Source organism: Bos javanicus, chromosome 9, assembly GCF_032452875.1.
Source record: "Bos javanicus breed banteng chromosome 9, ARS-OSU_banteng_1.0, whole genome shotgun sequence".
NCBI classification, from domain to species: Eukaryota; Metazoa; Chordata; class Mammalia; order Artiodactyla; family Bovidae; genus Bos; species Bos javanicus.
In genome coordinates, this window is record NC_083876.1 from 52,474,844 (window position 1) to 52,502,578 (window position 27,735).

Below are 27,735 nucleotides of genomic sequence, written 5' to 3' on the forward strand. Positions count from 1 at the left end.
TCTACTTTTGCTTCACTGACTACACTAAAGCCTTTGACTGTGTGGATCACAACAAACTGTGGAAAATTCTTAAAGAGATGGGAATACCAGACCACCTTACGTGCCTCCTGAGAAACCTGTATGCAGGTCAAAAAGCAGCTGTTAGAACTGGACATGGAAGAATGTACTGGTTCACAATTGGGAAAAGAGTATGCCAAGGCTGTATATTGTCACCCTGTATCCAGAATACATCATGGGAAACAATGGGCTGGATGTCTCATAAGCTGGAAACAAGATGGCTGGGAGAAATATCAACAACCTCAGATATGTAGCTGATACCATTTCAGTGGTAGAAAGTGAAGTGGAACTAAAGAACCTCTTGTTGGTGATGAAAGAGGAGAGTGAAAAAGCTGGCTTAAAACTCAACACTCAAAAAACTAACATCATGGCATCTGGTCCCATCACTTCACGGCAAATAGATGAGGAAAAAGTAGAAACAATGGCAGATTTTATTTCCTTGGGTTCCAAAATCACTGTGGACAGTCACTGAAGCCACAAAATTAAAAGATGTTTGTGCTTTGGAAAATGCTATGACAAACATAGACAGCATATTAAAAAGCAGAGACATCACTTTGTCAACAATGATCCATGTAGTCAAAGCTATTGCTTTTCCAGTAGTCATGTAGAGATGTGGGAGCTAGACCATAAAGAAGGCTGAGAGCCAAAGAATTGATGCTTTCAAACTTTGGTGCTGGAGAAGACTCTTGAGAGTCCCTTGGACAGCAAGGAGATCAAACTAGACAATACTAAAGGAAATTAACCCCGAATGTTTATTGGAAGGACTGATGCTGAAGCTGAAGCTCCAATACATTGGCCACCTGATTCAAACAGCCGACTCACTGGAAAAGACCCTGATACTGGGAAAAATTGAGAGCAGGAGGAGAAGGGGCAACAGAGGATGAGATGTTTAGATAGCATCACCGATTCAATGGACATGACTTTGAGCAAAATCCAGGAGATAGTGAAGGACATGGAAGCCTGGTGTGCTGCAATCCATGGGGTTGCAAAGAGTCAGACATGACTTAGCCACTGAGCAACAACACAGGTAAGACACATTAGCGAAGGATATTTAGTGTGGCAATCAGTAGACATAAACAAATTTTATATTATTTTAGGTTCACACCTTTTTATCTTAGTACTCACAGTTGCTAATTGGAAAACTGAAACCTGGGTAACCAATAATGATATTTAGTAATGGATTGTTGTTGTTGTTCAGTCGCCCAGTCGTGTCCAACTCTGATACTGAAGGACAGGGAAGATATTGAAGGACAGGGAAGCCTAGTGTGCTGCAGTCATGGGCTCACAAAGAGTCAGACATGACTTAGTGACTGAACAGCAATGACATGGTGGTAAGATTTTTACATTTTATGTAAAGTGATAAATATTAACTCTAATGATATTTTTCCTGGAGAAGGAAATGGCAACCCACCCCAGTATCCTTGCCTGGAAAATCTCGTGCACAGAAGAACCTGGTGGGCTGCAGTACAGTACTGGAGTCGCAAAGAGTCGGGCACGACTCGGTGACTAACACTTACTTACTTACTAATGATATTCTTAAAGATTAAGTATGTACAGTGTGATTCCCTAGAGAAATTACTGTAAGTATGCTACAAAGAGGTATAGTAAAAGAGCTAGTAGATAAATTATAATACTAAAATATAGCCAAATATATTTAAAATAATATTCAAAATATAATCCAAAAGACTATAAGAAAAAATAAACATGGGAACAATAACAACAAAACCCAGAAGGGACAAACAGAAAAGTAACTAAAAAATATGACTGTATCACATTAAATGAAAATTATCTAAACACACCAAGTAAGACATAGACTCAGGTTGAATGGAAAACAAAATCCAAGTATATGCTTTTTGTAAACTGACCCACTTTTTGCAAGAGATCCACTAATAATATGACACATATTAAAAGAAAAATCATTGTATTTGTGACAGGAAAGCTGGAGTGGCCATATTAATATCAGAAAAAATAGACTTTGTTGCATGTGCTGTGCTGTGCCGAGTCAAGTCCAGCTCTTTGCAACCCCCATGGACTATAGCCCACAAGGCTCCTCTGTCCATGGGGATTTCCCAGGCAAGAATACCGGAATGGGTTGCCATGTCCCCCTTCAAGGGATCTTCCCAACCCAGGGATGGAACCCAGGTCTCCCACATTGCAGGCGGATTCTTTACCACCTGAACCACCAAGGAAGCCCAAGAATACTGGAATGGGTAGCCTATCACTTCTTCAGGGGATCTTCCTGATCCAGGAATGAAATTGGGGTCTCCTGCATTGCAGGCAGATTTTTTACCAGCTGAGCTACCACGCAGGCCCTTTGTTGCATATGTGTGCATATGTGTGCTAAGTCACTTATGTGATCCCGTTTCTTCTCTAGTCTTTTCCATTCTGTTGTTTTCCTCTATTTCTTTGCATTGATAGCTGAGGAAGGCTTTCTTGTCTCTTCTTGCTATTCTTTGGAACTCTGCATTCAGATGCTTATGTCCTTCCTTTTCTCCTTTGCTTTTCACTTCTCTTCTTTTCACAGCTATTTGTAAGGCCTCCCCAGACAGTCATTTTGCTTTTTTGCATTTCTTTTCCATGGGGATGGTCTTGATCCCTGTCTCCTGTACAATGTCAAAAACCTCTTCCATAGTTCATCAGGCACTCCATCTATCGGATTTAGGCCTTTAAATCTATTTCTCGCTTCCACTGTATAATCATAAGGGATTTGATTTAGCTCATACCAATGGTCTAGTGGTTTTCCCTACTTTCTTCAATTTAAGTATGAATTTGGCAATAAGGAGTTCATGATCTGAGCCACAGTCAGCTCCTGGTCTTGTTTTTGTTGACTGTATAGAGCTTCTCCACCTTTGGCTGCAAGAACATAATCAATCTGATTTCAGTGTTGACCATCTGGTGATATCCATGTGTATATCATGAGAAACGCTGGACTGGAAGAAGCACAAGCTGGAATCAAGATTGCCAGGAGAAATATCAATAACCTCAGATATGCAGATGACACCACCCTTAGGGCAGGAAGTGAAGAGCAACTAAAAAGTCTCTTGATGAAAGTGAAAGTGGAGAGTGAAAAAGTTGGCTTAAAGCTCAACATTCAGAAAACGAAGATCATGGCATCCAGTCCCATCACTTCATGGGAAATAGATGGGGAAACAATGGAAACAGTGTCAGACTTTGTTTTTTGGGGCTCCAAAATCACTGCAGATGGTGACTGCAGCCATGAAATTAAAAGACGCTTACTCCTTGGAAGGAAAGTTATGACCAACCTAGATAGCATATTGAAAAGCAGAGACATTACTTTGCCAACAAAGGTCTGTCTAGTGAAGGCTATGGTTTTTCCAGTGGTCATGTATGGATGTGAGAGTTGGACTGTGAAGAAGGCTGAGCGCCGAAGAATTGATGCTTTTGAACTGTGGTGTTGGAGAAGACTCTTGAGAGTCCCTTGGACTGCAAGGAAATTCATCCAGTCCATTCTGAAGGAGATCAGCCCTGGGATTTCTTTGGAAGGAACGATGCTAAAGCTGAAACTCCAGTACTTTGGCCACCTCATGCGAAGAGTTGACTCATTGGAAAAGACTCTGATGCTGGGACGGATTGGGGGAAGGAGAAGGGGATGACAGAGGATGAGATGGCTGGATGGCATCACTGACTCGACGGACATGAGTTTGGGTGAACTCTGGGAGTTGGTGATGGACAGGGAGGCCTGGCGTGCTGCGATTCATGGGGTTGCAAAGAGTCGGACACGACTGAGTGAATGAACTGAACTCAACTGACTGACCAGGTTTCTCTGTCCATGGGATTCTCCAGGCAAGAATACTGGAATGGCTTACCATTTCCTACCCCAGGGTATCTTCTCAACCCAAGGACTGAACCCACATTTCTTAAGTTTCCTGCATTGGCAGGCGGGTTCTTTACCACTAGCGGCACCTGTAGTGTTTTGATATTATGCAACACAGTACTAAATAACCAATAGGTCAGAAAGAAAGTCTCAAGAGAAACTGGAAAACATTTTTAACTAAGTGAAAATGAAAATACCATGTATCATAATATATGGAATGCAATTGCTTAGAGGGAAATTAATAGCACTAAGTGCTTTTATTAGAAAAGAACAAAGTCTGAAATCAATAAGTAAGCTTCCATCTTGAGAAACTACAAATAAACAGCAAATCACAACCAGAACAAAGAGAAGTAAATAAACACTCAAGGTAAAAGCAGAAAGTAATAAAATTTTAAAAAGAAAAACAATAGAGTAAAGCCACACATTGGGAAAACAAAATTACAAATTATGTACATGATAAAACTTTTCACTGAAGAACATATATGAATCACCAATACTGTCATGAAAAATTACCCCAAGTCATACAGATGACAATAACAGGTATTGACTAGGATACTGAGAAAAGGGAACGTTTATATACTGATGATGAAAATATAAAACACTGCAGCCATTTTGGAAAACTGTTTTTCAATTTCTTAAAATGTTATACATAAATTTACCTTAAGACCAGAAATTCTATTTTTACTCCATATTTACTCAGGAGAAATTAAATCATACATCTACATAAAAAAACTTGTATACAAATGTTCATAGCAGTTATATTGATAATATTCAGAAAGTGGCATGCATGCCAAGTCTCTTCAGTTATGTCTGACTCTTTGTGATCCTATGGACTATAGCCTGCTAGGCTCCACTGTCCAAGGGATTCTCCAACAAGGATATTGGAGTGGGTTGCCAAGAAACAAAATATTGATACATACAACATGGATGACCCCAAATTACATTTGCCAAGTAAAAGAAGCCATATTAAAAGGCTGGATACTAAAGAACATTTATATAATATTCTGGATCAGCAAAAACACAGGGACAGAGAATCAATTAGTGGTTGTCAAGAGTTGAGGAAGGAGGAGAGAAGGTCTGACTGCAGTGTTTGCATGAGAAAATTTCAGGGGGAGTAATAAAGTTTTCATGGGAAATAGATGGGGAAACAGTGGAAACAGTGTCAGACATTATTTTTTGGGCTCCAAAATCACTGCAGATGGTGATTGCAGCCATGAAGTTAAAAGACGCTTACTCCTTGGAAGAAAAGTTATGACCAACCTGTCATATGGTTGGTCACATGATCAACCATGCCTTTATAATAGCATATTAAAAAGCAGAGACATTACTTTGCCAACAAAGGTCCGTCTAGCCAAGGCTATGGTTTTTCCAATGGTCATGTATGGACGTGAGAGTTGGACTGTGAAGAAAGCTGAGCACTGAAGAACTGATGCTTTTGAACTATGGTGTTGGAGAAGACTCTTGAGAGTCCCTTAGACTGCAAGGAGATCCAACCAGTCCATCCTAAAGATCAGTCCTGGGTTTTCACTGGAAGGACTGATGCTGAAGCTGAAACTCCAATACTTTGGCCACTTCATGCGAAGAGTTGACTCATTGGAAAAGACTCTGATGCTGGGGGGGATTGGGAGCAGGAGGAGAAGGGGACAACAGAGGATGAGATGGCTGGATGGCATCACTGACTCAATGGACATGAGTTTGAGTGAACTCCGGGGGTTGGTGATGGACAGGGAGGCCTGGTGTGCTGCGATTCATGGGGTCGCAAAGAGTCGGACACGACTGAGCGACTGAACTGAATAAAGTTTTGATGGTGATTATACAACACTATGAATTTTTCAAAAGTCATAGAATTGGACAACAAAGAGTTAATTTTACTATATGAAAGTTTAAGTTAAAATTTTTTACTGTTTCACTTGTGACTTTTCTTACATTAATACTTTCAACTGGAGAGAATGGAAAGGAAAAGTTCCTTCCATTCTTTCAATTTGAAAAACGATAATTCAACTTTCTTTAACCTATAGATACTTTGGAGAACAATTATAAACTGATATCATGAAAATTTTGGATATGTTAAATCTATATTTAACTATATATATCAGGGTTTCCCTGAGAGCTCAGTTGGTGAGGAATCTGTCTGCAATGCAGGAGACCCCGGTTTGATTCCTGGGTTGGGAAGATCCACTGGAGAAGGAATAGGCTACCCACTCCACTATTCTAGGGCTTCCTTTGTGGCCCAGCTGGTAAAGAATCCACCTGCAATGAGGGAACTTGGGTTTGATCCCTGGGTTGGGAAGATCCCCTGGAGAAGGGAAAGGCTACCCATTCCAGTATTCTGGCCTGCAACATTCCATGGATTGTATAGTCCATGGGGTCACAAAAAGTCAGACACAACTGAGTGACTTTCACTAAATCTATCTTGGCCTTCATTTTCTTAACACATTGCCCATTCTATACCATTTGAACTTGGTTTCTAACTTATATATTTCTCTAATCATTTTATATTTTAAATTTTGTCTGTGTAATAAAATTAGAGGATTCCTCAGGGCAGGAACTGTGACTTCTCATGATTTTTTAACTACCATAGTGATAGAAATGTCTTAGAATGTTTGTAATTCCTTTTGGAATAGAATGAAATGAAATAGGGTGGGTGTTACATGTTGGATAAACTAAAGTAATGGAATAGAAGAGGGTCCCCCCTGCCTCTAATGGATACTATCCTCCAATTCTTAGGTAATAAATCTGACACTTAAGTTTAAGAAATTTGTCCAAAATCGTACAAGTAGAAAATACAGACTGTGGGATTCAGACCTTAGGTATGCTGATCTATGAAGTGTCCTTCAAACAATGATCTCCACTTCAGTTTATCCTATAACATGGTGAACAAATTCCAGTGAAGCTGAATTGATAAAGACTCTTGACATTAGAATTTCAAAATATCAAGAGGAGGCTACAGTACTTCAGTCTTTGCTTCTTACAGAAGCCCAAGATATTAGATAGCAATGAGAGCTCCCTTAAAATTAACTTATCATATTATTGTTGAAAGGGAACTGACCTTTGGAGCCCAAAGTTCTGGCACTTCCCCTTTCCAAACCTGTGCCTTGTGAAATCTATAAGATTCGGCTTCCTAGAATCAGGAAATTAGGTTAGGTGCTTTTTGTTGGTGGGAAGACTCTGAGGCAGAGCTTAAGAGGAAAGAAGTTTATTAAGGAATACTCTTGGAAACAACCATCTGCACAAGAAAAGGGAAGGAAAGTAGGAATGGACAGAGGGAGATAATGACTGCAAAGTAATCTCAATGAGGCCTCAGCTAACTGATGGGAGCTCTGAAGTTGAGATCGCCCTTCAGAGTTATCCCAACGTAGGGTAGGGAGAAGAAGGGCTAAGCACTTATACCTTCATGCCATTGTTATCAGATTCCAGATGCCGCAATTTGGGCAAGCAAGCTCTCTTTACTGAAGGCAATTCTGAAAACGGCTGACAAGCAAGGGCTAACGAGCATTTCAGCAGCTGGAAGGGGAATCTTGGTGGTACACCAAGTCCCATAAAGTGACTTCTAAGATTGCCCCAACTCTGGTGGCATCACAAGGATTAACCAAAAAATAATTCCAAGTGAAAAATTAAAAAGGTCTTCAACTTACACACCTCCCATAGAAAAATGAAAATTAAAGAAGATACTAAGCAGAGGGAAAGTATGTTGTAGGAACATAATTACTTATCTGCTGGGTTTCAGAGGGATAATCTTAAAGCTCCAAGGAAATTTATGACTCTTCAGTTCAGTTCAGTCCAGTCGCTCAGTCGGGTCTGACTTTCTGCAACCCCATGAACCACAGCACGCCAGGCCTCCCTGTCCATCACCAACTCCCAGAGTCCACACAAACCCATGTCCATTGAGTCGGTGATGCCATCCAACAATCTTATCCTCTGTTGTCCCCTTCTCCTCCTGCCCTCAATCTTCCCCAGCATCAGGGTCTTTTCAAATGAGCCAGCTCTTCACATCAGGTGGCAAAGTATTGGAGTTTCAGCTTCAACATCAGTCCTTCCAATGAACACCCAGGACTGATCTCCTTTAGGATGGATCGATTGGATCTCCTTGCCGTCCAAGGGACTCTGAAGAGTCTTCTTCAACACCACAGTTCAAAAGCATCAATTCTTCGGTGCTCAGCTTTCTTCACAGTCCAACTCTCACATCCATACATGATCACTGGAAAAACCATAGCCTTGACTAAACAGACCTTTGTTGACAATGTAATGTCCCTGCTAGTTAATATGCTATCTAGGTTGGTCATAACTTTCCTTCCAAGGAGTCAGCGTCTTTTAATTTCATGGCTGCAATCACCATCTGCAGTGATTTTGGAGCCCAGAAAAATAACATCTGACACTGTTTCCACTGTTTCCCCATCTATTTCCCATGAAGTGATGGGACCGGATACCATGATCTTCGTTTTCTGAATATTGAGCTTTTTTTTTTTTTTTTTTAATTTAATATTTATTTAATATTTATTTTTTCCTTTTTTTAAAACATTTTATTTTATTTTTAAACTTTACAATATTGTATTAGTTTTGCCAAATATCGAAATGAATCCGCCACAGGTATACCCGCGTTCCCCATCCTGAATGTTGAGCTTTAAGCCAACTTTTTCACTCTTCTCTTTCACTTTTATCAAGAGGCTCTTTAGTTCTTCTTCCCTTTCTGCCATAAGGGTGGTGTCATCTGCATATCTGAGGTTATTGATATTTCTCCCGGCAATCTTGATTCCAGCTTGTGCTTCCTCCAGCCCAGAGTTTCTCATGATGTACTCTGCATATAAGTTAAATAAGCATGGTGATAATATACAGCCTTGATGTACTCCTTTTCCTTTTTGGCACCAGTCTGTTGTTCCATGTCCAGTTCTAACTGTTGCTTCCTGACCTGCATATAGGTTTCTCAAGAGGCAGGTCAGGTGGTCTGGTATTCCCATCTCTTTCAGAATTTCCCACAGTTTATTGTGATCCACACAGTCAAAGGCTTTGACATAGTCAATAAAGCAGAAATAGATGTTTTTCTGGAACTCTCTTGCTTTTTCGATGATCCAGAGGATGTTGGCAATTTGATATCTGGTTCCTCTGCCTTTTCTAAATCCAGCTTGAACATCTCAAAGTTCACGCTTCAAGTATTGGTGAAGCCTGGCTTGGAGAATTTTAAGCATCACTTTACTAACGTGTGAGATGAGTTCAATTGTGTGGTAGTTTGAGCATTCTTTGGCATTGCCTTTCTTTGTGATTGGAATGAAAACTGACCTTTTCCAGTCCTGTGGCCACCACGACTCTACATAGATGTTATTCAACAAATTTATTAATGTAATTCAGGTGGTGGCAATTCTGTTCTATAAAAAGCCAGACAGTAAATAGTTTAGCCTTTGTGGACTGTATACTCTTATTTGCAACCCTTAACTTCACAGCTGTAGTGAGAAAGTAATCACAAATTAATACATCAATTAATGTGTGAGTCTGAGTTCCAATAACATTTTTCTTCCAAACAGTTGGCAAGCCAAATTTGACCCGTGGGTTATAGTTTGCTGACTAATATAATGGAATTACATAAATTTTAACTCATTGCCTTTCTGAATACCACAGAGCACCATGCCAACCCTAGAATGACTGTATGACTTTAATGTGAAAGATAATAAAACCTTTTTCCCGGGAGATCATTTTCGAGATGAATTTTCTATTACCCAAAATATAAAAATTTACTTTAGATTGAGTGATCAAAAAAAGTTTTTATGAAGGAGAAGAGTTTAGCCTCTGTAACTTAGTGTTGTAAGATAATAAAACTGATGGGTGTTTGTGAGGGCAACTTCTAGTTGTTCATTATATTTAATCTGTTCCCTAATTTTAGCTTGACAGGATAAAGATTGTTATTTCCCAGTTTGCCTAACTTTCAGCTCGACATGACAGAGCTAAATGAAGAATAAGGAAGTACTGAATTGGGTCAGAAACTGGATGAAATGCCTAGGTACATCTGGGGGTGTGTATTATTGTTTCCAAAATAAGCTCTATGATGTAGTATGTGTAAGTGAATTTAGTATGAGCAACTTTTAGAACTGAGCTTAAAAGGATACATGCCCTTCCCCTTTCTCCTTTTTGCCAGATGGAAAGTACATGTGCTGTCTACAACAGGAGGAGCCCTTATAGACCATGAAATGAACTTAAAATTGAACCCCACACATTGTGTAGACACAAGATATAAGAATCCTGGAATCCTGAAACTATACAAAAGCACCAGGTCTAGACTGATTTCATGACATTCGTGGGAAAAGAAGATGCTTTTGTTTATTGTGCCGTGCTTAGTTGCTCAGTTGTATCTGAGTCTTTGTGACCCCGTAGACTGTAGCCTGCCAGGCTCCTCTGTCCATGGGGATTCTCCAGGTAAGAATATTGGAGTGCGTTGCCATGCCCTCCTCCAGGGGATCTTCCCAACCCAGGGATTGAACCTAGGTCTCCCACATACCAGGTAGATTCTTTACTGTCTGAGCCACTAGGGAAGCCCATGAATACTAAAGTGGGTAGCCTATCCCTTTTCCAGGGGATCTTCCTGATCCCAAATCGACCTGGGGTCTCCTGCATTACAAGCACATTCTTTACCAGCTGAGCTACCAGGAAGATACAGTTAATTTGAGTTTTATGCCATTTGCAGCTTTGCCCAACTCAAAGTATTACAGAAATTTATGTTAAATTCAGAGTTCAACAGAAACCTCTATAAGAGAGAGAGATTTTAGCTAAGATCTCAAGGACAAATAGGAACGAAGCCTAGAAAAAGCAAGAGGAAAAAAAAAGTCAATTCTGGCATAAGGCACAACATTTTGAGAACGAATATAGTGTGTAAGAGGAACTGGGAGAAGGCCAGCATGGCTGATGATTTGTGAAAGAGGTGGAGGGTAGACATAGGAAGGGGTCAGATCACAAATGTTAGGAGTTAGGTTTCACTCTAAGAACAACAGGAGGCCACTGACAGATTTTAAATAACCAAGAGATTTGCACCTCCCCTTGACAAGTGTGCATGGCTGCCCCCCAGAGCCTGACTGCCCGTGCCCCTCCAGCCTCTTTTTAATTTTTTTAAAATTTTATATTGGAGTATAGTTGACTTATAGTGTTGTGTTCATTTCAGGTATATAGCAAAGTGATTCAATTATACATATACATATATCCATATACACACTACTATATGTAACAGGTAATCAACAAAGACCTACTGTATAGCACAGGGAACTCCCTTCAATATTCTGTAACAACCTATATGGGTAAAGAATCTTGCCTCTTTCTGCTGGTGTCACCCGAGCCCTCCAGGCAGTCTTCTTCACAAACTTCCTCCCGAGATGCCTCAGGTCTTGCTCCTGCAGGAGCCACATACCATGTATTTACCCCAGAGGCATTACAGCTCATTCCCTCCACAGCACTGTCTCCTGACTCTGCCGCCAGGAGTCATGCCAATCTTCTGCTTTGTCAGCACTGAGACAGAGACCTGTGTGCCCCCAAACACCAGCGCATACACTTCAGCCCATTTAAGTGGTTCCTGAAGTTCTCCTCCCTTGACCTGAAGAAAGAGAGGGGAAACATGTCTATGCTTAGTCTCTAAAGAAATCCTCACTCTTAAAAGTCTAGCCCCCCTAGTGAATTCTTTTATATATATATATATATATATATATATATATATATATATATATATATAAATGTGGATGATCAGTTAATGATGATAAAACCAAATTTTGGCTACCTATTTTGCAATAATGATCTATTACCTCAGATAGAATATTGGGTTATAGTTAATTTTCTCAGGGTGATGTCTCAGCTGAAACTGCAAAACTAAGAAAGTATAACAACTTTCAAAAAGACCCCCCCACCAATATAAATATTGATAGTTAAAGACAAGAGGCAACATTTCATTCATTTATTCAAAAGTCTTTTAAAGGGCCTACTAAGGTACTATCCCAGATGCTGAGGACATAATAACGGACAAATCTCAAGCTTATTGCCTAGTGAGGAGACAGATATGGCACAATTACTCTGTGTATATGAAATATATTATCCTGCATATATATGCTATGTATAAAGGTTATGTATTCTACTTGTATGACCTGAAAATCTAACTCAGGGATGTTTAGGAAAGAATAGAACCTTCGATGTAGTCTTTGAACAGAGAAGCAGAGTACCAGAAGGCCAGAGTTGAGGACTTTGTAAGGCAGACCATAAGACGATATCCTAAGCCAGGCAAAAAAATTACCAAAGTCTTAGCTAGAAACAGGACTAAGGATATGTAACTTGGGTAGGCATCAGGAAAAGAGTAACTGGGTAACTGAGGAAAAGAGGCAGAGCAGGAAGCAGTACAGTGTCTGTGGGTGGAAATTTTTCTCTCTGGAGGAAGCTATCTCTCAGAGACAGGCAGATACATCACAGCTCTTTTGCTGTAGCACAGTAAAGGTAATAATATAGTACATATTACTTACACAAATGTAAAAAGAATAATTTATTTTTCCTGGACAGGAAGATGTTATGGTAGGATGTGACCTACCATGGTAGGTAGCACAGAAGTGATATATAAGAAGTGTCATATAAGAAGATAATCCCACCAGGTAGAGAAGAGGAAAGGAGTGTTGGGCATCTGTTGCTTTGCCTGTACAGTATTTCATCTTCCTTCTTTGGTAACAATATTCTGCTTTTGCTTTGGAGAATCACTCCTCTTTCATTTCCTGTTCTCTTAGAGTGATTATAAATTAAGGAAAGTGAAGAGGAACTAAAAAGCCTCTTGATGAAAGTGAAAGTGGAGAGTGAAAAAGTTGGCTTAAAGCTCAACATTCAGAAAATGAAGATCATGGCATCCAGTCCCATCACTTCATGGGAAATAGATGAGGAAACAATGGAAACAGTGTCAGACTTTATTTTTCTGGGCTCCAAAATCACTACAGATGGTGACTGCAGCCATGAAATTAAAAGACGCTTACTCCTTGGAAGGAAAGTTATGACCAACCTAGATAGCATATTCAAAAGCAGAGACATTACTTTGCCAACAAAGGTTCGTCTAGTCAAGGCTGTGGTTTTTCCTGTGGTCATGTATGGATGTGAGTGTTGGACTGTGAAGAAGGCTGAGCGCCGTAGAATTGATGCTTTTGAACTGTTCCTTGGACTGCAAGGAAATCCAACCAGTCCATTCTGAAGAAGATCAGCCCTGGGATTTCTTTGGAAGGAATGATGCTCAAGCTGAAACTCCAGTACTTTGGCCACCTCATGTGAAGAGTTGACTCATTGGAAAAGCCTCTGATGCTGGGAGGGATTGGGGGCAAGAGGAGAAGGGGACGACAGAGGATGAGATGTCTGGATGGCATCAGTGACTCGATGGATGTGAGTCTGAGTGAACTCCAGGAGTTGGTGATGGACAGGGAGGCCTGGTGTGCTGTGATTCACGGGGTCGCAAAGAGTCGGACACGACTGAGCGACTGATCTGATCTGATCTGATCTGATTCCCTTTCCACTTTCTAACTCTAAATAGAACTATATATTAATACATATGTTAAGAAGTAGGAAGTAAAGGGCATGCATGTGTGCATGCATAGTTATGTCCAACTGTTTGTGACCCCACGGACCCCATGGCCTGCCAGGTTTCTCTCTCCATGGGGTTATTCTAGCAAGAATACCAGAGTGGGTTGCCTTTTCCACCTTCAGGGGATTTTCCTGACCTCGGGATTGAACCCACATCTCCTGCGGCTCCTGTATTGGCAGGCAGATTACCACTGAGCCACCTGAGAAGCCCCAAGTAAAGGGCACAAAACAGTTTAAAATAAGTGTTTTCCAATCCATCTTCATTCTCATAATGATACTCTGATACAGACTAGAATTCAGGGATTGCAAACTGGCAGCCAGAACGCCAACTTGGCCTAGAAATGTGTTTTTCTTGATTCGTGTAATGTTTTCCTAGTGTGTTTATATGTCTTTACATAGGGTTTACAATCTTCTGATTACCACATACTTCAATACTAGGAGTCTAGTGTTAGTCGCTCAGTCATGTCTGCCTTTTTAAAACCCGTGGACCCCAAGTCCATGGAATTCTCCAGGCGAGAATACTAGAATGGGAAGCCATTCCCTTCTCCAAGGTGTCTTCCCAACCCCAGTCTCCTGCATTGCAGGCAGATTCTTCATCTTCTGAGCCACCAGGGACCTTCTGCCTTATACCAGCCCTAAGGTCGCAGGTGGACGTGAAAGGAGGCCAGACTGCTCATATTGTACTATGTCGGAAGCTCTACTTACATTTTTAATGTAATTACCACAACAAGCTTATGAGGTACAAATGGAAAATGAGACAGGCTTTGAAATCAGACCTACTTATAGAATCATCTTGAGCCTTTCTACCATACCTAAAACCCAATTCAACAATACCGTCACTAACTTAATATCCATTCAGTCCTTTAATATCCATTCACTCTTTAATATTGACTTATTGAACATCCTCAAGATGCATTTTTGAAGGTATACTGTTATGTAAAAGCAGACATGGTTCCTCTTCTCTTGAGGCTTACACTGTAGTATGTTTTAGTCACTCAGTTGTGTCCAAGTCTTTGTGACCCCATGGTCTGTAGCCTACCAGGCTCCTCTGTCCATAGGATTTCCCAGGTAAGAATACTGGAGTGGGCTGCCATTTTCTTCTACATGGGATCTTCCTGACCCAGGGATCGAACCTGGGTCTCCCACAATGCAGGCAGATTCTTTACCGTCTGAAGCATCAGGTAAGTAGTGTAGGATATAAATATTACCAATTACATATGTTGCTATAAAGTTGCACCTGTGGTGAGTCCTTCCAAAGTGAGCTCCATGGATACCTATAATAGAAGGAGTTGGTATAATTTACAGAGATCATGGAAGACTTCTCTGAGGGTTAGATATATGAGAAGAGATCTGAAGGATATGCAATAGTACTATGAAGGGGAAGGAAGCACATTGGAGGCAGAGAGAACATGATGTACACAGAATTTGTGGAAAAGTGCGTGCATGCCACATCGCTTCAGTCATGTCCAACTTTTTGGGACCCTGTGGACTATAGCCTGCCAGGCGCCTCTGTTCACGGGATTCTCCAGGCATGAATACTGGAGTGGGTTGCCATGCCCTCCTCCAGATTTTCCCGACCCAGGGATTGAACCTGTGTTGCCTGCGTTAGCAGTAGGATTCTTTACCCAGTGAACCACCAGGGAAGCCTTTGGTGTCTTATGTTGTTGTTGGTCAGTTGCCCAGTCATGTCCAACTCTTTACAACTTCATGGACTATAGCTCACCAGACTCCTCTGTCTATGGAGTTCTCCAGGCAAGAATACTGGAGTGGGTTGCCATTCCCTTCTCCAAGGGATCTTCCCGACCCAGGGATTGAAGTTAGGTCTCCTGTACAGCACACAGATTCTTTACAGGCTGAGCCACCAGGGAATCCTATTTCTTCCATAAATGATAATATTTTTCTCTTTATATATATTGAAGCTCTATTATTTGATATATATACACTGAATATTTTATCATCTTGATGAAATTAACTCCATTTCTGTCAGATTCACTCTATTTTTATTCAGCCTGGACTCTACTCCATGAGCCTGAACTTTATAAGTTACATCCTTGCCCTCTGCTTTTAAGTTGGGTTTGGCCACCAATGATGAGGGACACTGCTTGGCTATTACATTGGGGAGGGAAAGAGATTTCAGTGTAGGTGTACCCTGGCAATATTGTGGGTTTGGTTCTAGACCACCACAATAAAGTGAGTCACACAAATTGGTTTCCCAGTGCATATAAAATTTGTGTTTACACTATACTGTAGTCTATCAAATGTGCGATAGCATAGTGTCTTTAAACAATAAGGTCTATAATTTAATTAAAAGATACTTTATTACTAAAAAAGTGCTAACCATCATTTGGGCCTTCAGCAAGTCATAATCTTTTTGTTGATGGAGAGTCTTGCCTCAGTGTTGATGGCTGCTGACTGATCAGGGCAGTGGTTTCTGAAGGTTGGGGTAGCTGTGGCAATTTCTTAAAATAAGACAAAACTGAAGTTTGGCATGCTGATGACTCATGAATGATTTCTCTGCAGCACAGAATGATGTTTGATAGCATTTTATCCACAGTAGAATGCCTTTCAAAACTGAAGTCAATCCTCTCAAACCCTGTTGATGCTTTTTCAGCTAAGTTTATGTACTAGTCTAAATCCTATGTTGTCACTGCAACAATTAAGTTTGCTGTCTTACATGGCCCTGGTTTGTGGCACCCCAAAGGAATCATAATAGTATCATCAACGCTCACAGATCACCGTAATAAATCTACTAATTAAAAAGTTTTAAATATTGTGATAATTACCAAAATGTGACACAAGACATGAAGCGAGCAAATGCTATTGGAAAAATGGTACTAATGGACGTGTTAAATGCAGGGTTCTCACAAACCTTCACTTTGTAGAAACACAGTTATCTAGGAGGCACAAGAAAACAAACCACAACAAAAATGAGGTCTGCCTGGACCTAATCCTTTAGCTCCTTCCTGTTGGGTTCAGGCTGACATTGGCTATACTCCTTCATTAAGGTAGCAAAGGTGCCTATCAGGTGGGTGGCATCTCCAACAGCAGTTAAGTCTCCCTGGGACCTGGCAATCTCTTTTCCCTTACCTCTTAAGTCTAAAAGTAATCATGTCTCTGATCAGTTCTGGGAGCTTCACCATCACTTTTTGTTTCCTGGTAATACCACCCACCTCTTTGTAAAGTGCCCTTTCATTAAGCACCTTACAACTACGTCTCTTGAGCATGCCATCAGTTATTTGCTGGGGGTTCATGATACACCACCTATGAAAGTAGTAGCTTAAATTATTTCAGAAAATTTATTAATTCTTTACACTCCACTCACTTGTTTAACCAAATTGACTACTCAACAACAGACACTTGAAAAAGGAAAAAGGGGTCTATTTCGCTATTACACCCAGGACAAACTATATTTGGATGAAAGGGCAATGGAGAATACTCAAATTACAGCAGGACATTTAAATGAGAAATTCCCATGTTTTGTTGAAACTGAAGACGGCTGAACGGTGTTATCTCTGATTTAGACTGAAAAGTCTTTACAAAAGTGTCCAAGGTTAAGTGTCTTAAACCTGTCCAGATAATGTTGTTGGGGGGGGGGGGGCGGTGCGGGGAGGCGCACAACAGTTTTTATACCGAAATCAAGTTCCATGTGACCTACTCAGTGTTTCCACCCACTGGAATAACCTCATTTTTGCACCTGCCTTGTCCACATCCATGAACAAAGGCATCTACGACCTCGACAAAGCAGCTGCTGGGACTAGCCCACCAACTAGAGGCTCAGGCGCGGCCCTCAGACACCCGCTTGCGATTGGCTCCAGTGGAGCTCTTTTCTTAAGTTCGGCCAGACTACAAACCCCGCGGTCCCTAAACCTCGTTCACCTCAGCCCGTTTCCTTCTCAAGTGAGGTTCCGCCTTCCGGCCCAAAGTACCAATTAAAACTACCAAAGGGAGGGAAAAAAAAATAAGAAGTAAAAATGCAAATAGCCTTACGGAGTCCTGGACTGGAAGATTCTCGCGAGAACTTGAGGAGTTCCGACGGGTCCCTCAGAGATCTCGCGAGCGCACCTCGGGGGGCGGGCTTCTCCGTGGCCCCGCCCTCATTGAACGCAGGCGTCTTGGCGGGAATTTCGTCTGTTTGTGATCTAGACCCCCACGGACTCGCTGGCTCTGGCCGGGACCGCCGGGGCGGATCTCCGGGTGAGTAGGTACGGATCTTAGAGTGAGTAGGTACGACGTGCACCAAACCAAGGGCGCCGGGGTGTGCAGGACACCGGATCCCCTCGCCCTGTGGTCGGCCCACGCAGATCGCTGCCTTGTGCGGACCTGGCGGGACTTGCCCAGGTCGGGAGAGCGGAGACTTGCTCTGGGCCCTCTGGATCCACGCCTGGCGTCGGCCGGGGAGCTTGCAGTTCCGGCACTGCGGGGAACCTGGCTCAGTGCGGTGTAGTAACTTAGCGGAGGTCGCAGGTCTAGTCGAGCTCTGGGCTTGAGGCTGAATCTGTCCTGCCAACATTTTTTTTTCTCCCCCACTTCACCCTGTACTGACGGGTCTGACGTAGATGGGATTTTTAAGTTACTGCCACAGCCAGTCCGGGGCACAGTCTAAAATCTGACAGCCTTGATATAGGGGAGTCGGTGGGCAGGGGCGGGTTGGGGGGGGGTATATATTTATTGAGGATTTATTTCGCTTCTCGTTTTTTTCCTGTGTGCTGGGGAGGGGGGCGTTTGGGGAACTTTTTTGAGGTCACCCCAAATTTCTCGGCCCTCCCCACCTCCAGGAATCACATCACAACTTCTTTGGAGCCCTTACTGATAGTCATTAATGAACTCCAAAAATTTCAGGAAATGGTGAACAATGGATAACTGTCCCCCTGCGTCCACGTTTCTGACCGACAGCTTGGAACTGGAACTAGAGACAGAATGGTGCAATCCCCCTTGCTTTTCTTGTGATTTTGACAACAGAGGAGGAGGAAAACATTTTTCTGGAGAGTCCTACCTTTCCAGTGGAGCTCTTAAGCGGTAGGTTAAAAAAAAATCGGAAACTGTTTTTCCCTATTCAGAGTTTAGGAGTCTGTTTAGGTATGTTATTTAATTAAGACTTCAGTCAGTTAAACTTTAATGTTCATCGGGCACTGTTTTTGTAAATCGGCTCTAATTACCATACGGATGCACGCTAATAGTTCTGTTGGTTTCTTGTTAGAGCATACACATACCTGAAAGATTTTTGGAAGGATAATTTCCTTGCTACCTGCTGTTCTCTTACCTCACCGCTGCCTCAGCTTTGGAGTAGGGAGCCGGACACTAGTTTTACCTTTTACTTAAAGTGAATTATAAACTATCTGGGCTTTTTGAAGTGGCACATTTTTTTTGTTGCTCCAGAGTCTTGTAATTCTGTATATTTACACGTACAGAAGTCTTATAGGTCTTTATTTTAAGCTTTTTTTTAACTTTCGAGTAAGTGCTCTAGATTGTGTAAATTCACAGAAATATTATCCTTCCAATCTCTTGTCTTGAACAGTTGTATATTCATATTTAAGTAAGACTCCTGTTATTGAAATATTTTGGAAATACCTGCTGAGGCAGTTTTATTCAGAACAGAAACCATTTTTGTTGATTTTTACAATTGTACCTTCTTTCAGACCTTAAAAGATGTTATTCGACTTGATTATGCCCTTCTTTAGACATGGCTCAGAGTAACTTTAACTGTTTTAAAAATTAAATGTCCCCTCAAAAGGTGAAACTCTACAACTGAAAACCACTGTTGAATGCAGGTGAAAGTATGTTCCCTATGGAAAGTATGTTCCACCTTTTTCCCTCAAGTTATAGTGCTCTTTAGTTATCCTCTTCTTTTTAAAAAATCATAATACAGGGTTGAATTCTTAATATAGTTCATTTATAGTATTAGTGAGATACAAGGTACCAAGGCATTACCTGACGTTTAACATTATTGTTGACATGTCATGGGTAATACGGATTCATATAATGCCAGAAACTCCTGCTATAGTATGAGATATAGCATACATTTTGTGAAATTGAATCAGAATTTTTATTTCAGAGTAATTTTGAATCTTGATCCTTTACCAACTAATTTTGAAGAGGATACAGTGGAAATATTTGGCATTGAGTGGGTTACTGAAACAGCATTAGTGAATTCATCTAGAGTTCTCTTTCATCTATTCAGGTATGTTTTGTATTTTTTTAAAAACTGCCATTGAGTGAATATGCTGTTCAGTTTTTTTTTTTTTTTTTGCTATTCAGTTTTAAGTTACATTTCTGGGTGGTTTCTAATACTGACATTACAAAAACACCTATAGAATTTTGATTGCTGCTCACCTGGTTATCTTATCAGTAACAGCACTTAAGCAGTAATGCTTGATGGAGTAATGGTTTTAATGAGTTTATTCTTTTAGTGGTTTTGCAGAATTTTTATTCTGTTGTATTTGACATTGGGCTTCTGCAGTGGCTCGGTAGTAAAGAATCTGCCTGCAGTGTAGGAGACGCAGGAGACATGGGTTCAATCCTTGGGTCTGGAAGATCCTCTGGAGGAGGAAATGGCAACCCACTCCAGTATCCTTGCCTGGGAAATCTCATGGACAGAGGAGCCTGGTGGGCCACAGTACATAGGGTCACAAAGAGTTGGACATGACTGAACACACACACACACATTTGACATCATTTATTGAAAACAAATATTTAAGGCTTTGAAGTATACCATAACTTTGGAAGAAAAAAAAAATACTTTTGTTGCTTTTTGTTGTTTAGTCGCTCAGTCCTGTCTGACTGACTGTGACCCTGTGGACTGCAGCGCACCAGGCCTCCCTGTCCTTCTCTATGTCCTGTAGTTTGCTCAAACTCATGTCCATTGAGTCGATGATCCTATTCAACCACTTCATCCTTTGTCACCCCCCTTCTCCTGTCCTCAGTCTTTCCTAGCATTAGGACTGCTTAATAGACATAATTTTTCAGTAATCTTTGGAGAATGAACTCAGACTTTTCAGACTGTATAATAGAAATATGATTAATTAATCTGGACAACATTAAAAAATGTTAATGAAAATTTTAAACATACTCAAATATAGAGAGAATAGTATAGTGAACCCTCACATACCTTCCCTCAGTTATGATAAACATCATGATTTATCACATTTCCTTCTGTCCCTTTCCCTCTACCTTTGGCTTAAATATTTTTAAAGCAGATTCCAGGTATCATGCCATCTCACCCTTAAATACTTTGGTATATATCTCTTAAAAATATGAACTTATAAAAAAATAAATAAACATTACTCATTATCACAATTAATTAAATTGAAATGATTCATTATTACTTAAAACCCAGTCCATAATTTAGATTTGAGATTTGGAGTTACTTATCAAAGGCAAATATTGTCTCAAAATACATTAAGAATGTATACATGGTAATTCTAAAGTTTACCTGAAAGCACAAAAGATCCCAAATAGCCAAAACAATCCTGAGAAAGAAGAACAAAGCGGGAGTCATCACACTTTCTGATTTCAAACTATATTACCAAGGTATGGTAAACAAATATCATGTTATTGGCATAAAAACAGACATATAGATGAATGGAACAGAATTGAGATAACAGAAATAAATCTACACCTAAATAGAGACAGTTAATTACTGGCAAAGGAGCAAAGAACATACATTAAAGAAAGGGCGGTCTCTTCAATAAATGCTGTTGGGAAAATTAGACAATCACAGGTAAAAGACTGAAACCAGGCCACCATCTTATACACAAAAATTAACTCAAACAGGATTAAAAGCTTGAATATAAGACCTGAAACAATAAAATATATAGAAGAAAATAAAGGCAGTGATCTCACTGACATCAGTCTTAGCAATGTTTTTCTGGCTTTGACTCCAAAGGCAAGGGAAACAAGCAAAAAATAAATAAATGTGACTACATCAAGCTAAAAAACTACGCACAGCAAACAGTCATCAAAGTGAAAAGGCAACCTACTGGAGGGGAGAAGGCATTTGCAAGTCAGCAGTCAGACAGTTCAGTCGCTCAGTCGTGTCCGACTCTTTGCGAGTCATATATTTGGTTAATATAAGGGGTTAGTATTGATTTAGCTCAACAACAACAACAAAAATCTGAAAAAAATGAGTAGAGAATCTGAATAGATATTTTTCTAAAGAATAGTTAGAGACAGCCAACAGGCACATAAAAGGATGTTCAACATGACTTAAGGAAATGATGTCACGTCACATCTGACTGGTATCAAAAAGAAAAGAAAGAACAAAATGAAGAAGATGTGGAGAAAAGGGAACCCTTGTGCCCTGTTGGTGAGAATGTAAATCGCTGCAGCCACTATGGAAAACAGTATGGAGGTTTTAAAAAATTAAGATAGAACTACCCTATGACCTAGCTATTCCACTTCTGGGTATTTATCCAAAGGACATAGAAACACTAATTTGAAAAGATAGATTCATCTCCTGTGTTCATTATAGCATTATTTTTAGTAGTCAGGATATGAAGATACAGAAACAACCTATGCGTCCTTCGATGGATGAATGGATGAAGAAATTTTACATGTATGTATGTATACACTTATATATATATACATTTTAAAAATTATATATACATACATATATATACACAATGGAATATCATTCAGACTTAATAACGAATGGAATCCTGCCATTTGCAGCAACATGGATGGACCTCAAGGGTATTATACATAGTGAAATAAGCCAGAGAGTGACAAATACTGTATGACTTCACATGGAATCTAAATAAAGCAAATGAACAAACAATAAAACAAACTCATAGATACAGAAAACCAGTTAGTGGTTACCAGAGGGAAGGAGTTGAGGATGTCGGTGAAAAAGGTGAATCAAGTCAACTGTATGGTGATGGAGAGTAATTAGACTTGTGATGGTGATCATGTGGTAGTGTATATAGATGTGGAATTACAGTGCTATATACTTGAAACTTACATAATTAAAAAAGAATGTATACATGATACATTTAAATGAAAATAGAAAGGTTGAGTGATTTCTCCTCTCACCCTGATCCCATGGAACCTGTGCCATGTTACATGTTTTGTTGGGAAAACAGTCTGAGTGATTCTGTATAATCTTAAACATTAAAGAATGAGTTTAGTCTTATCCAGGTCATAGGTTATAAATATGGCTCCGTCTTTAGGGAGTTAAAAAAGGCAACTAGGAAGAGAATGGCAAGAGAAGATTATTGTGAGAAATTAAGGTGGAACATCATAAATTAAAATTTTCCCTAATTAGTCTACATTACATATTCTGTTCCTTTTCAGAACTCCTATTGTGTAATTATATGACACAGTTTAACATTTCCTTATGTTACTTTTAACATAGGATGTTTAATGTAACTATCTTAAACTTCTTAGAGATATAAACAGTATCTTCTTGATGTTGAAATCTATATTTAATTTTTGAGATAAATGTATCTCTTAGTTGTTTTTGGGAGGACAGATATAGGCATGTTTTATCTTCTCTCAAAGTGTTTACTCCCTGAAGGTGATGCTAATAAACATTCATGAAACATCAAACATTATTCAGGAATGAGAGGCATTGAAGCTGTGTAAAAGATTTGGAAACACTATCTGTAAGTAATTGTTACATACTTTAAACTGTTCAAAAACTAATTCTTACCCTAAATTTTTTAAATTAGGCAACAGCTATACAACTTGGAAACCTTATTACAGGCCAGCTGTGATTTTGGTAAGTTTTAAGTGTGTTTAAAGACAAAGAGAAATGACTCTCTTTCAGTGACTTGTACATGGGTCTATGATGTGTCATTGGATATCATCATAACTTGAAGGAAGTGTTAGTTCAGAAGTTCAGGAGACAGTTATATTTAGGTTCAGAAAAAGTATGACACTTAAATTTTGCTCCTGTATGAAATTTATGGTATTTTTCCAAATCTGCAAGTAAAATTGATTTAAGGCCAAACATCTCTGAAGTGAGTTAGTAACTTGCTTTGGGGGTGGGGAGTGGTGAAAATGTAAAGTGCCAGACCTCATGCCAGCTTCTTGTTTACCTTTGATGCTTTCCGTTTTTGTTTTTATTGTGGGGTAATTGGTATAGTTAAGGGAGTGAAGGGAGTTGAAGGGCAGTGTGTTTCAGTACAGGCTAGCTGCCTCTCCTTTGAACAGTTTCAGTTCAGTATAGTCTTCAGAAACATGATTGTGTGGTCAGCCTGGGTTCCAGCCCTAGCAAATTGCAGGCCTCACACCAGGTTCCCACCTCACTGAGTTCTCGTGAGGACTAAATGGCATAATGCATATTAGGTGCTTAGCTTAGGATCTGTTGTTATGCCCAGCAACCACAGATCATGCGAAACACACCTTTGGTCAAAAAAGTGTTTTATTAGCTTAGGAGGCAAGGGAGAGAAACGCATCATGAGGAACAGTTGGGGCCTCTCAGCAAGCGGAATTAGGGAGGGGTTTGTGTAGGGTATGCGCTTGCGCAGACTAATTTTGGGTCGAGTTTAAGAGGCTTTATTCTGGATTTGATGCTGTTCAGAAGCTGGAGCAACTTGGTGACAGCGTATGGTAATTTAAAATTTTTTTTTAGAAGGTGGAACAAAAAGAAGGCAAGGGTAGGTTCTAGTTAGTGATGAAGCGATAGTCATCTTAGCTGGAAGAGGAGGATATTCTGTTCTTGGACCTTGTCTCCACGTGGTTGTGTAGTGCCCTGTTTCTGTGTCAAACATGATTACTAAGGCGGTTTGTTGTTTTTCCTTGTTTCACCAAAATCATGGAGTGACTTTGTGTGATTATTTTTGATAATGTATGACTGTTTAATTTCATTAGGAAACTTCATGGCCTTAATTGTTGTCTGCTGCCAGGGCCGTTCTTTTTTCTCAGTTGGTCCTCAGTAAATTTTGACTATTCCTGTTCTGTTGCCACCCAAGTCCCTCCTTCATGTGCAAGGTGCTGATGAATCAAAGAGGAAAATTATGCTACTGAAGAGTTTGCAGTTGAGTAAAACAGATAAACAAGCATAATTGGCATGGCAAATGGAAAAGTGTAATGATAAAGACATGTGCAAGTTGCTGCAGGAACCGAGGGGTTTATCTGTGTATGTGCACATCACTGGATGATACCAGATCTGGGGCTTCAAGGATGAGGAGGACTTAGTCAGGCAAAAGCTTATGGACAAGTGTTGGGGATTGGCTGAGTTCAGGTATGAAACAACTTTGTGACAAAGACATTTGACGTGTATAAAAACATAAAAGCTGGGAGAAAAGGGAGTAAGTGGTGATTATGTCAGTTGGACTATGTTAGGAATTAATTTTTGGAAGGGAGGCAATTATAGGTGTCTTTGTAAGCAGTGCCAAAAAGTCACAATTTTACTTTTAAACCCCTGGGGAGCCTCTACAAGATTGTAGTGGAAACAGCAAAAATACCTTTACTATATAGAATGACTTAATTAAATTGGGTTTGTGGAAGGCATTTATTATGCAGGATTATTCCTTGAAAAGCAGTTATGGACCTAAAATCACTATAGTGGGCCATTTGTTGAAACGGTTACTTGTTACGCTGACATTTTGGCCTCTTTAGTTGCTTAAAAAAAACAATGACCGGTTTATTGGGCAGGTTAGCAATACTGAAGACTATCCCTGCGTCAGCTTGGGCTTCCCAGGTGGTGCAGTGGTAAGGAATCTGCCACTGCACGAGACGCAGGTTTGATCCTTGGCTTGGGAAGATCCTTTGAAGTAGGAAATGGCAACCCGCTCCACTGTTCTTGCCTGGAAAATTCCATGGACAGATGAACCTGGTGGGCTACAGTCCATGAGATTGCAAAGAGTTGGACACGACTAAGCACACAGCACACACACACCAGCTTTCCCCTCCCATGCAAGCTGTACCAGGGGTTTGTTAGTAAACTCCTGTAAACCCTTGGCCCTCAACCCTCTCCAGAAAGCCCTTAGGGTCAGTTACTGATGTACACATGGTTCTTGTTCTCCCGTTGATTATACTCCAAGGATTGCTTTCCTGTTGAGGCAGAATAGTATACATAATATATATATATATATATATATATTTTTTTTTTTTTTTTTTACTGCTGCTGCTGCTAAGTGGCTTCAGTCGTGTCTGACTCTGTGCGACCCCATAGACAGCAGCCCAACCAGGCTTCCCCGTCCCTGGGATTCTCAAGGCAAGAACACTGGAGTGGGTTGCCATTTCCTTCTCCAATGCATGAAAGTGAAGAGTGAAAGTGAAGTCGCTCAGTCGTGTCCAACTCCTAGCGACCCCATGGACTGCAGCCCACCAGGCCCCTCCGTCCATGGGATTTTCCAGGCAAGAGTACTGGAGTGGGGTGTCATTGCCTTCTCTGAAGAGTACTGCCACCTGGTATTAAATACAGCTGTTAATGTTACTCCCTTTTTGGTACTGTATTTTTTTGTCTCTAGACATTTCATCTGGATTTTATGTTTTCCATTTCTGTTCTCATATATTTTTAATCTGTCTTTAACATATGGAGTATATCTACAGCTGCTGTTTTTAACTTTAACTACAGATTCTTTCATCATTGTCATTTCCAGGTTTGTTTGTATTGACTTTTTCCTCATAGTTTTAGGATACATTCTTCTGCTTTTTTGAACATTTAGTAATTTTTTCTTGTGTGATGGACTTTGTAGCTTTTACATTGCTGCTTTCTGAATTTTCTTGTATTCCTAAAACTACTGTTGAATTTTGTTCTGGCTCATTGTTGAGTACTTGTAATCCATTGGATATTTTTGAAGCTTGTAAATTTTGTTAGGACTTTTAAAAAGTAGCCTGTAGTCTAATGTTAAGTCTAATGTTCAGCTCTAGTAAGACTTCTGAGGATTTTTTCTGATTTATTACTTTTTTTAAATTCTTGCTAGTGTGAACTTAAACTGTTCCTTGATCTTCGTAAGCTTTGTAGGGAATTGTTTTCTGGTATTTTTCTCTGGCCTGCAGATCAGTACTTAGTCAGACTCAAAAGGGACCTCTGCACATCTCCAGGTTCTTTTTTATGTAGCCATTTTTTTCTTCTTTGGTACTTTTGCCCTGCAAATTTAGACTTCCCTAAACTCAGATCTCATGTTTTCTCAAATCAGTGATCTGGGCTCTGAATTCTCTGCCCCTGTGCTGCAGCCTGGAAACTGTCTCTAGTGGGAAGCTGGTATAGTCTTGAAACTAATCTCTCTGGATTAGGAGTCTTGTGTTGCCTTTGTCCAATGCCTGAAAACTCTTGTTTTATGGATTTTTTTTTTTTTTTTTAAGTTTAAGATGAGAGGTGAGTAAGTATGATTTCCTTTACTCCATTTTGGCTAGATGCAGCAGTTCATAGCAGTTGTTTTTTTAAGAGTACTGCCTTTTTGGGCTGAGAATTGTGACACTGGGGGATTGTTATGACTTTTGTAAGCAAAGTAGAATTAAGCTGTAGAATTGCATTGCACTTGTTGATATGTAGATACGTGCACAGTATGTTTACACTTATATTCATGTTGGTTTTGCCAAAATGGTATCCATGTTTACTCATTTGAATACAAATTTTAAATTAAGTTTTTCTTTATGTTTAATATGAATAATAATTCGTTGCCTATGGTAAGGGGCTTTGTTTTTCCTCCTTTTCCTGCCTCTCTTATTTTGGCTCCTCCTCAAAAGTGAAAGTGAAAGTCGCTTAGTCGTGTCCGACTGTTTGTGACCCCATGGTCTATAGAGTCCGAGAAGGCGATAGCAGCCCACTCCATTACTCTTATCTGGAAAATCCTATGGATGGAGGAGCCTGGTGGGCTGCAGTCCATGGGGTCGCTAAGAGTCGGACACGACTGAGTGACTTCACTTTGACTTTTCACTTTCATGCATTGGAGAAGGAAATGGCAACCCACTTCAGTATTCTTGGCCTGGAGAATCCCAGGGATGGGGGATCTCACAGAGATCGCGCAGAGTGGGACATGACTGAAGCAACTTAGCAGCAGCAGGACTATAGAGTCCATGGAATTCTCCAGGCCAGAATACTGGAGTGAGTAGCCTTTCCCTTCTCCAGGGGATCTTCCCAACCCAGAGATCAAACCCAGGTCTCCCGCATTGCAGGAGGATTCTTTACCAGCTGAGTCACAAGGGAAGCCCAGGAATACTGGAGTGGGTAGCCTATCCCCTCTCCAGTGGATCTTCCTGACCCAGGAATTGAACCACAGTCTCTTGCATTGCAGGCAGGTTCTTTAGCAACTGAACTATCAGGGAAGCCCCTTCCACCTCAGATCTATTGCTAATAATCAGGCTCCTCGAGTCTCCTCTCTGTATAT

At 40.4% G+C, this 27,735-nt stretch overlaps 2 protein-coding genes across 4 annotated transcripts in view; one reads left to right on the top strand and one right to left on the bottom strand.

Moving 5' to 3' along the window:
- Nucleotides 1-17,969, bottom strand: part of LOC133254344 (uncharacterized) — a 33,801-nt gene extending 15,832 nt beyond the window's left edge. Inside the window, exon 1 of the mRNA XM_061428631.1 lies at nt 17,447-17,969. Coding sequence (XP_061284615.1) covers nt 17,447-17,969 — 523 coding nt within the window. The remainder of the gene's footprint in view (nt 1-17,446) is intronic.
- Nucleotides 17,549-27,735, top strand: part of MMS22L (MMS22 like, DNA repair protein) — a 129,647-nt gene continuing 119,460 nt past the window's right edge. The window contains exons 1-4 of one of the 3 annotated variants that reach the window (XM_061427772.1): nt 17,549-17,653; nt 18,299-18,475; nt 19,512-19,637; nt 23,125-23,174. In XM_061427772.1, coding sequence (XP_061283756.1) covers nt 18,312-18,475; nt 19,512-19,637; nt 23,125-23,174 — 340 coding nt within the window. In that variant the 5' untranslated portion in view covers nt 17,549-17,653; nt 18,299-18,311. Of the gene's footprint in view, nt 17,662-18,298; nt 18,476-19,511; nt 19,638-23,124; nt 23,175-27,735 lie in introns of those variants that run through there. The other 2 variants (XM_061427773.1, XM_061427774.1) reach the window with 2 other exon arrangements.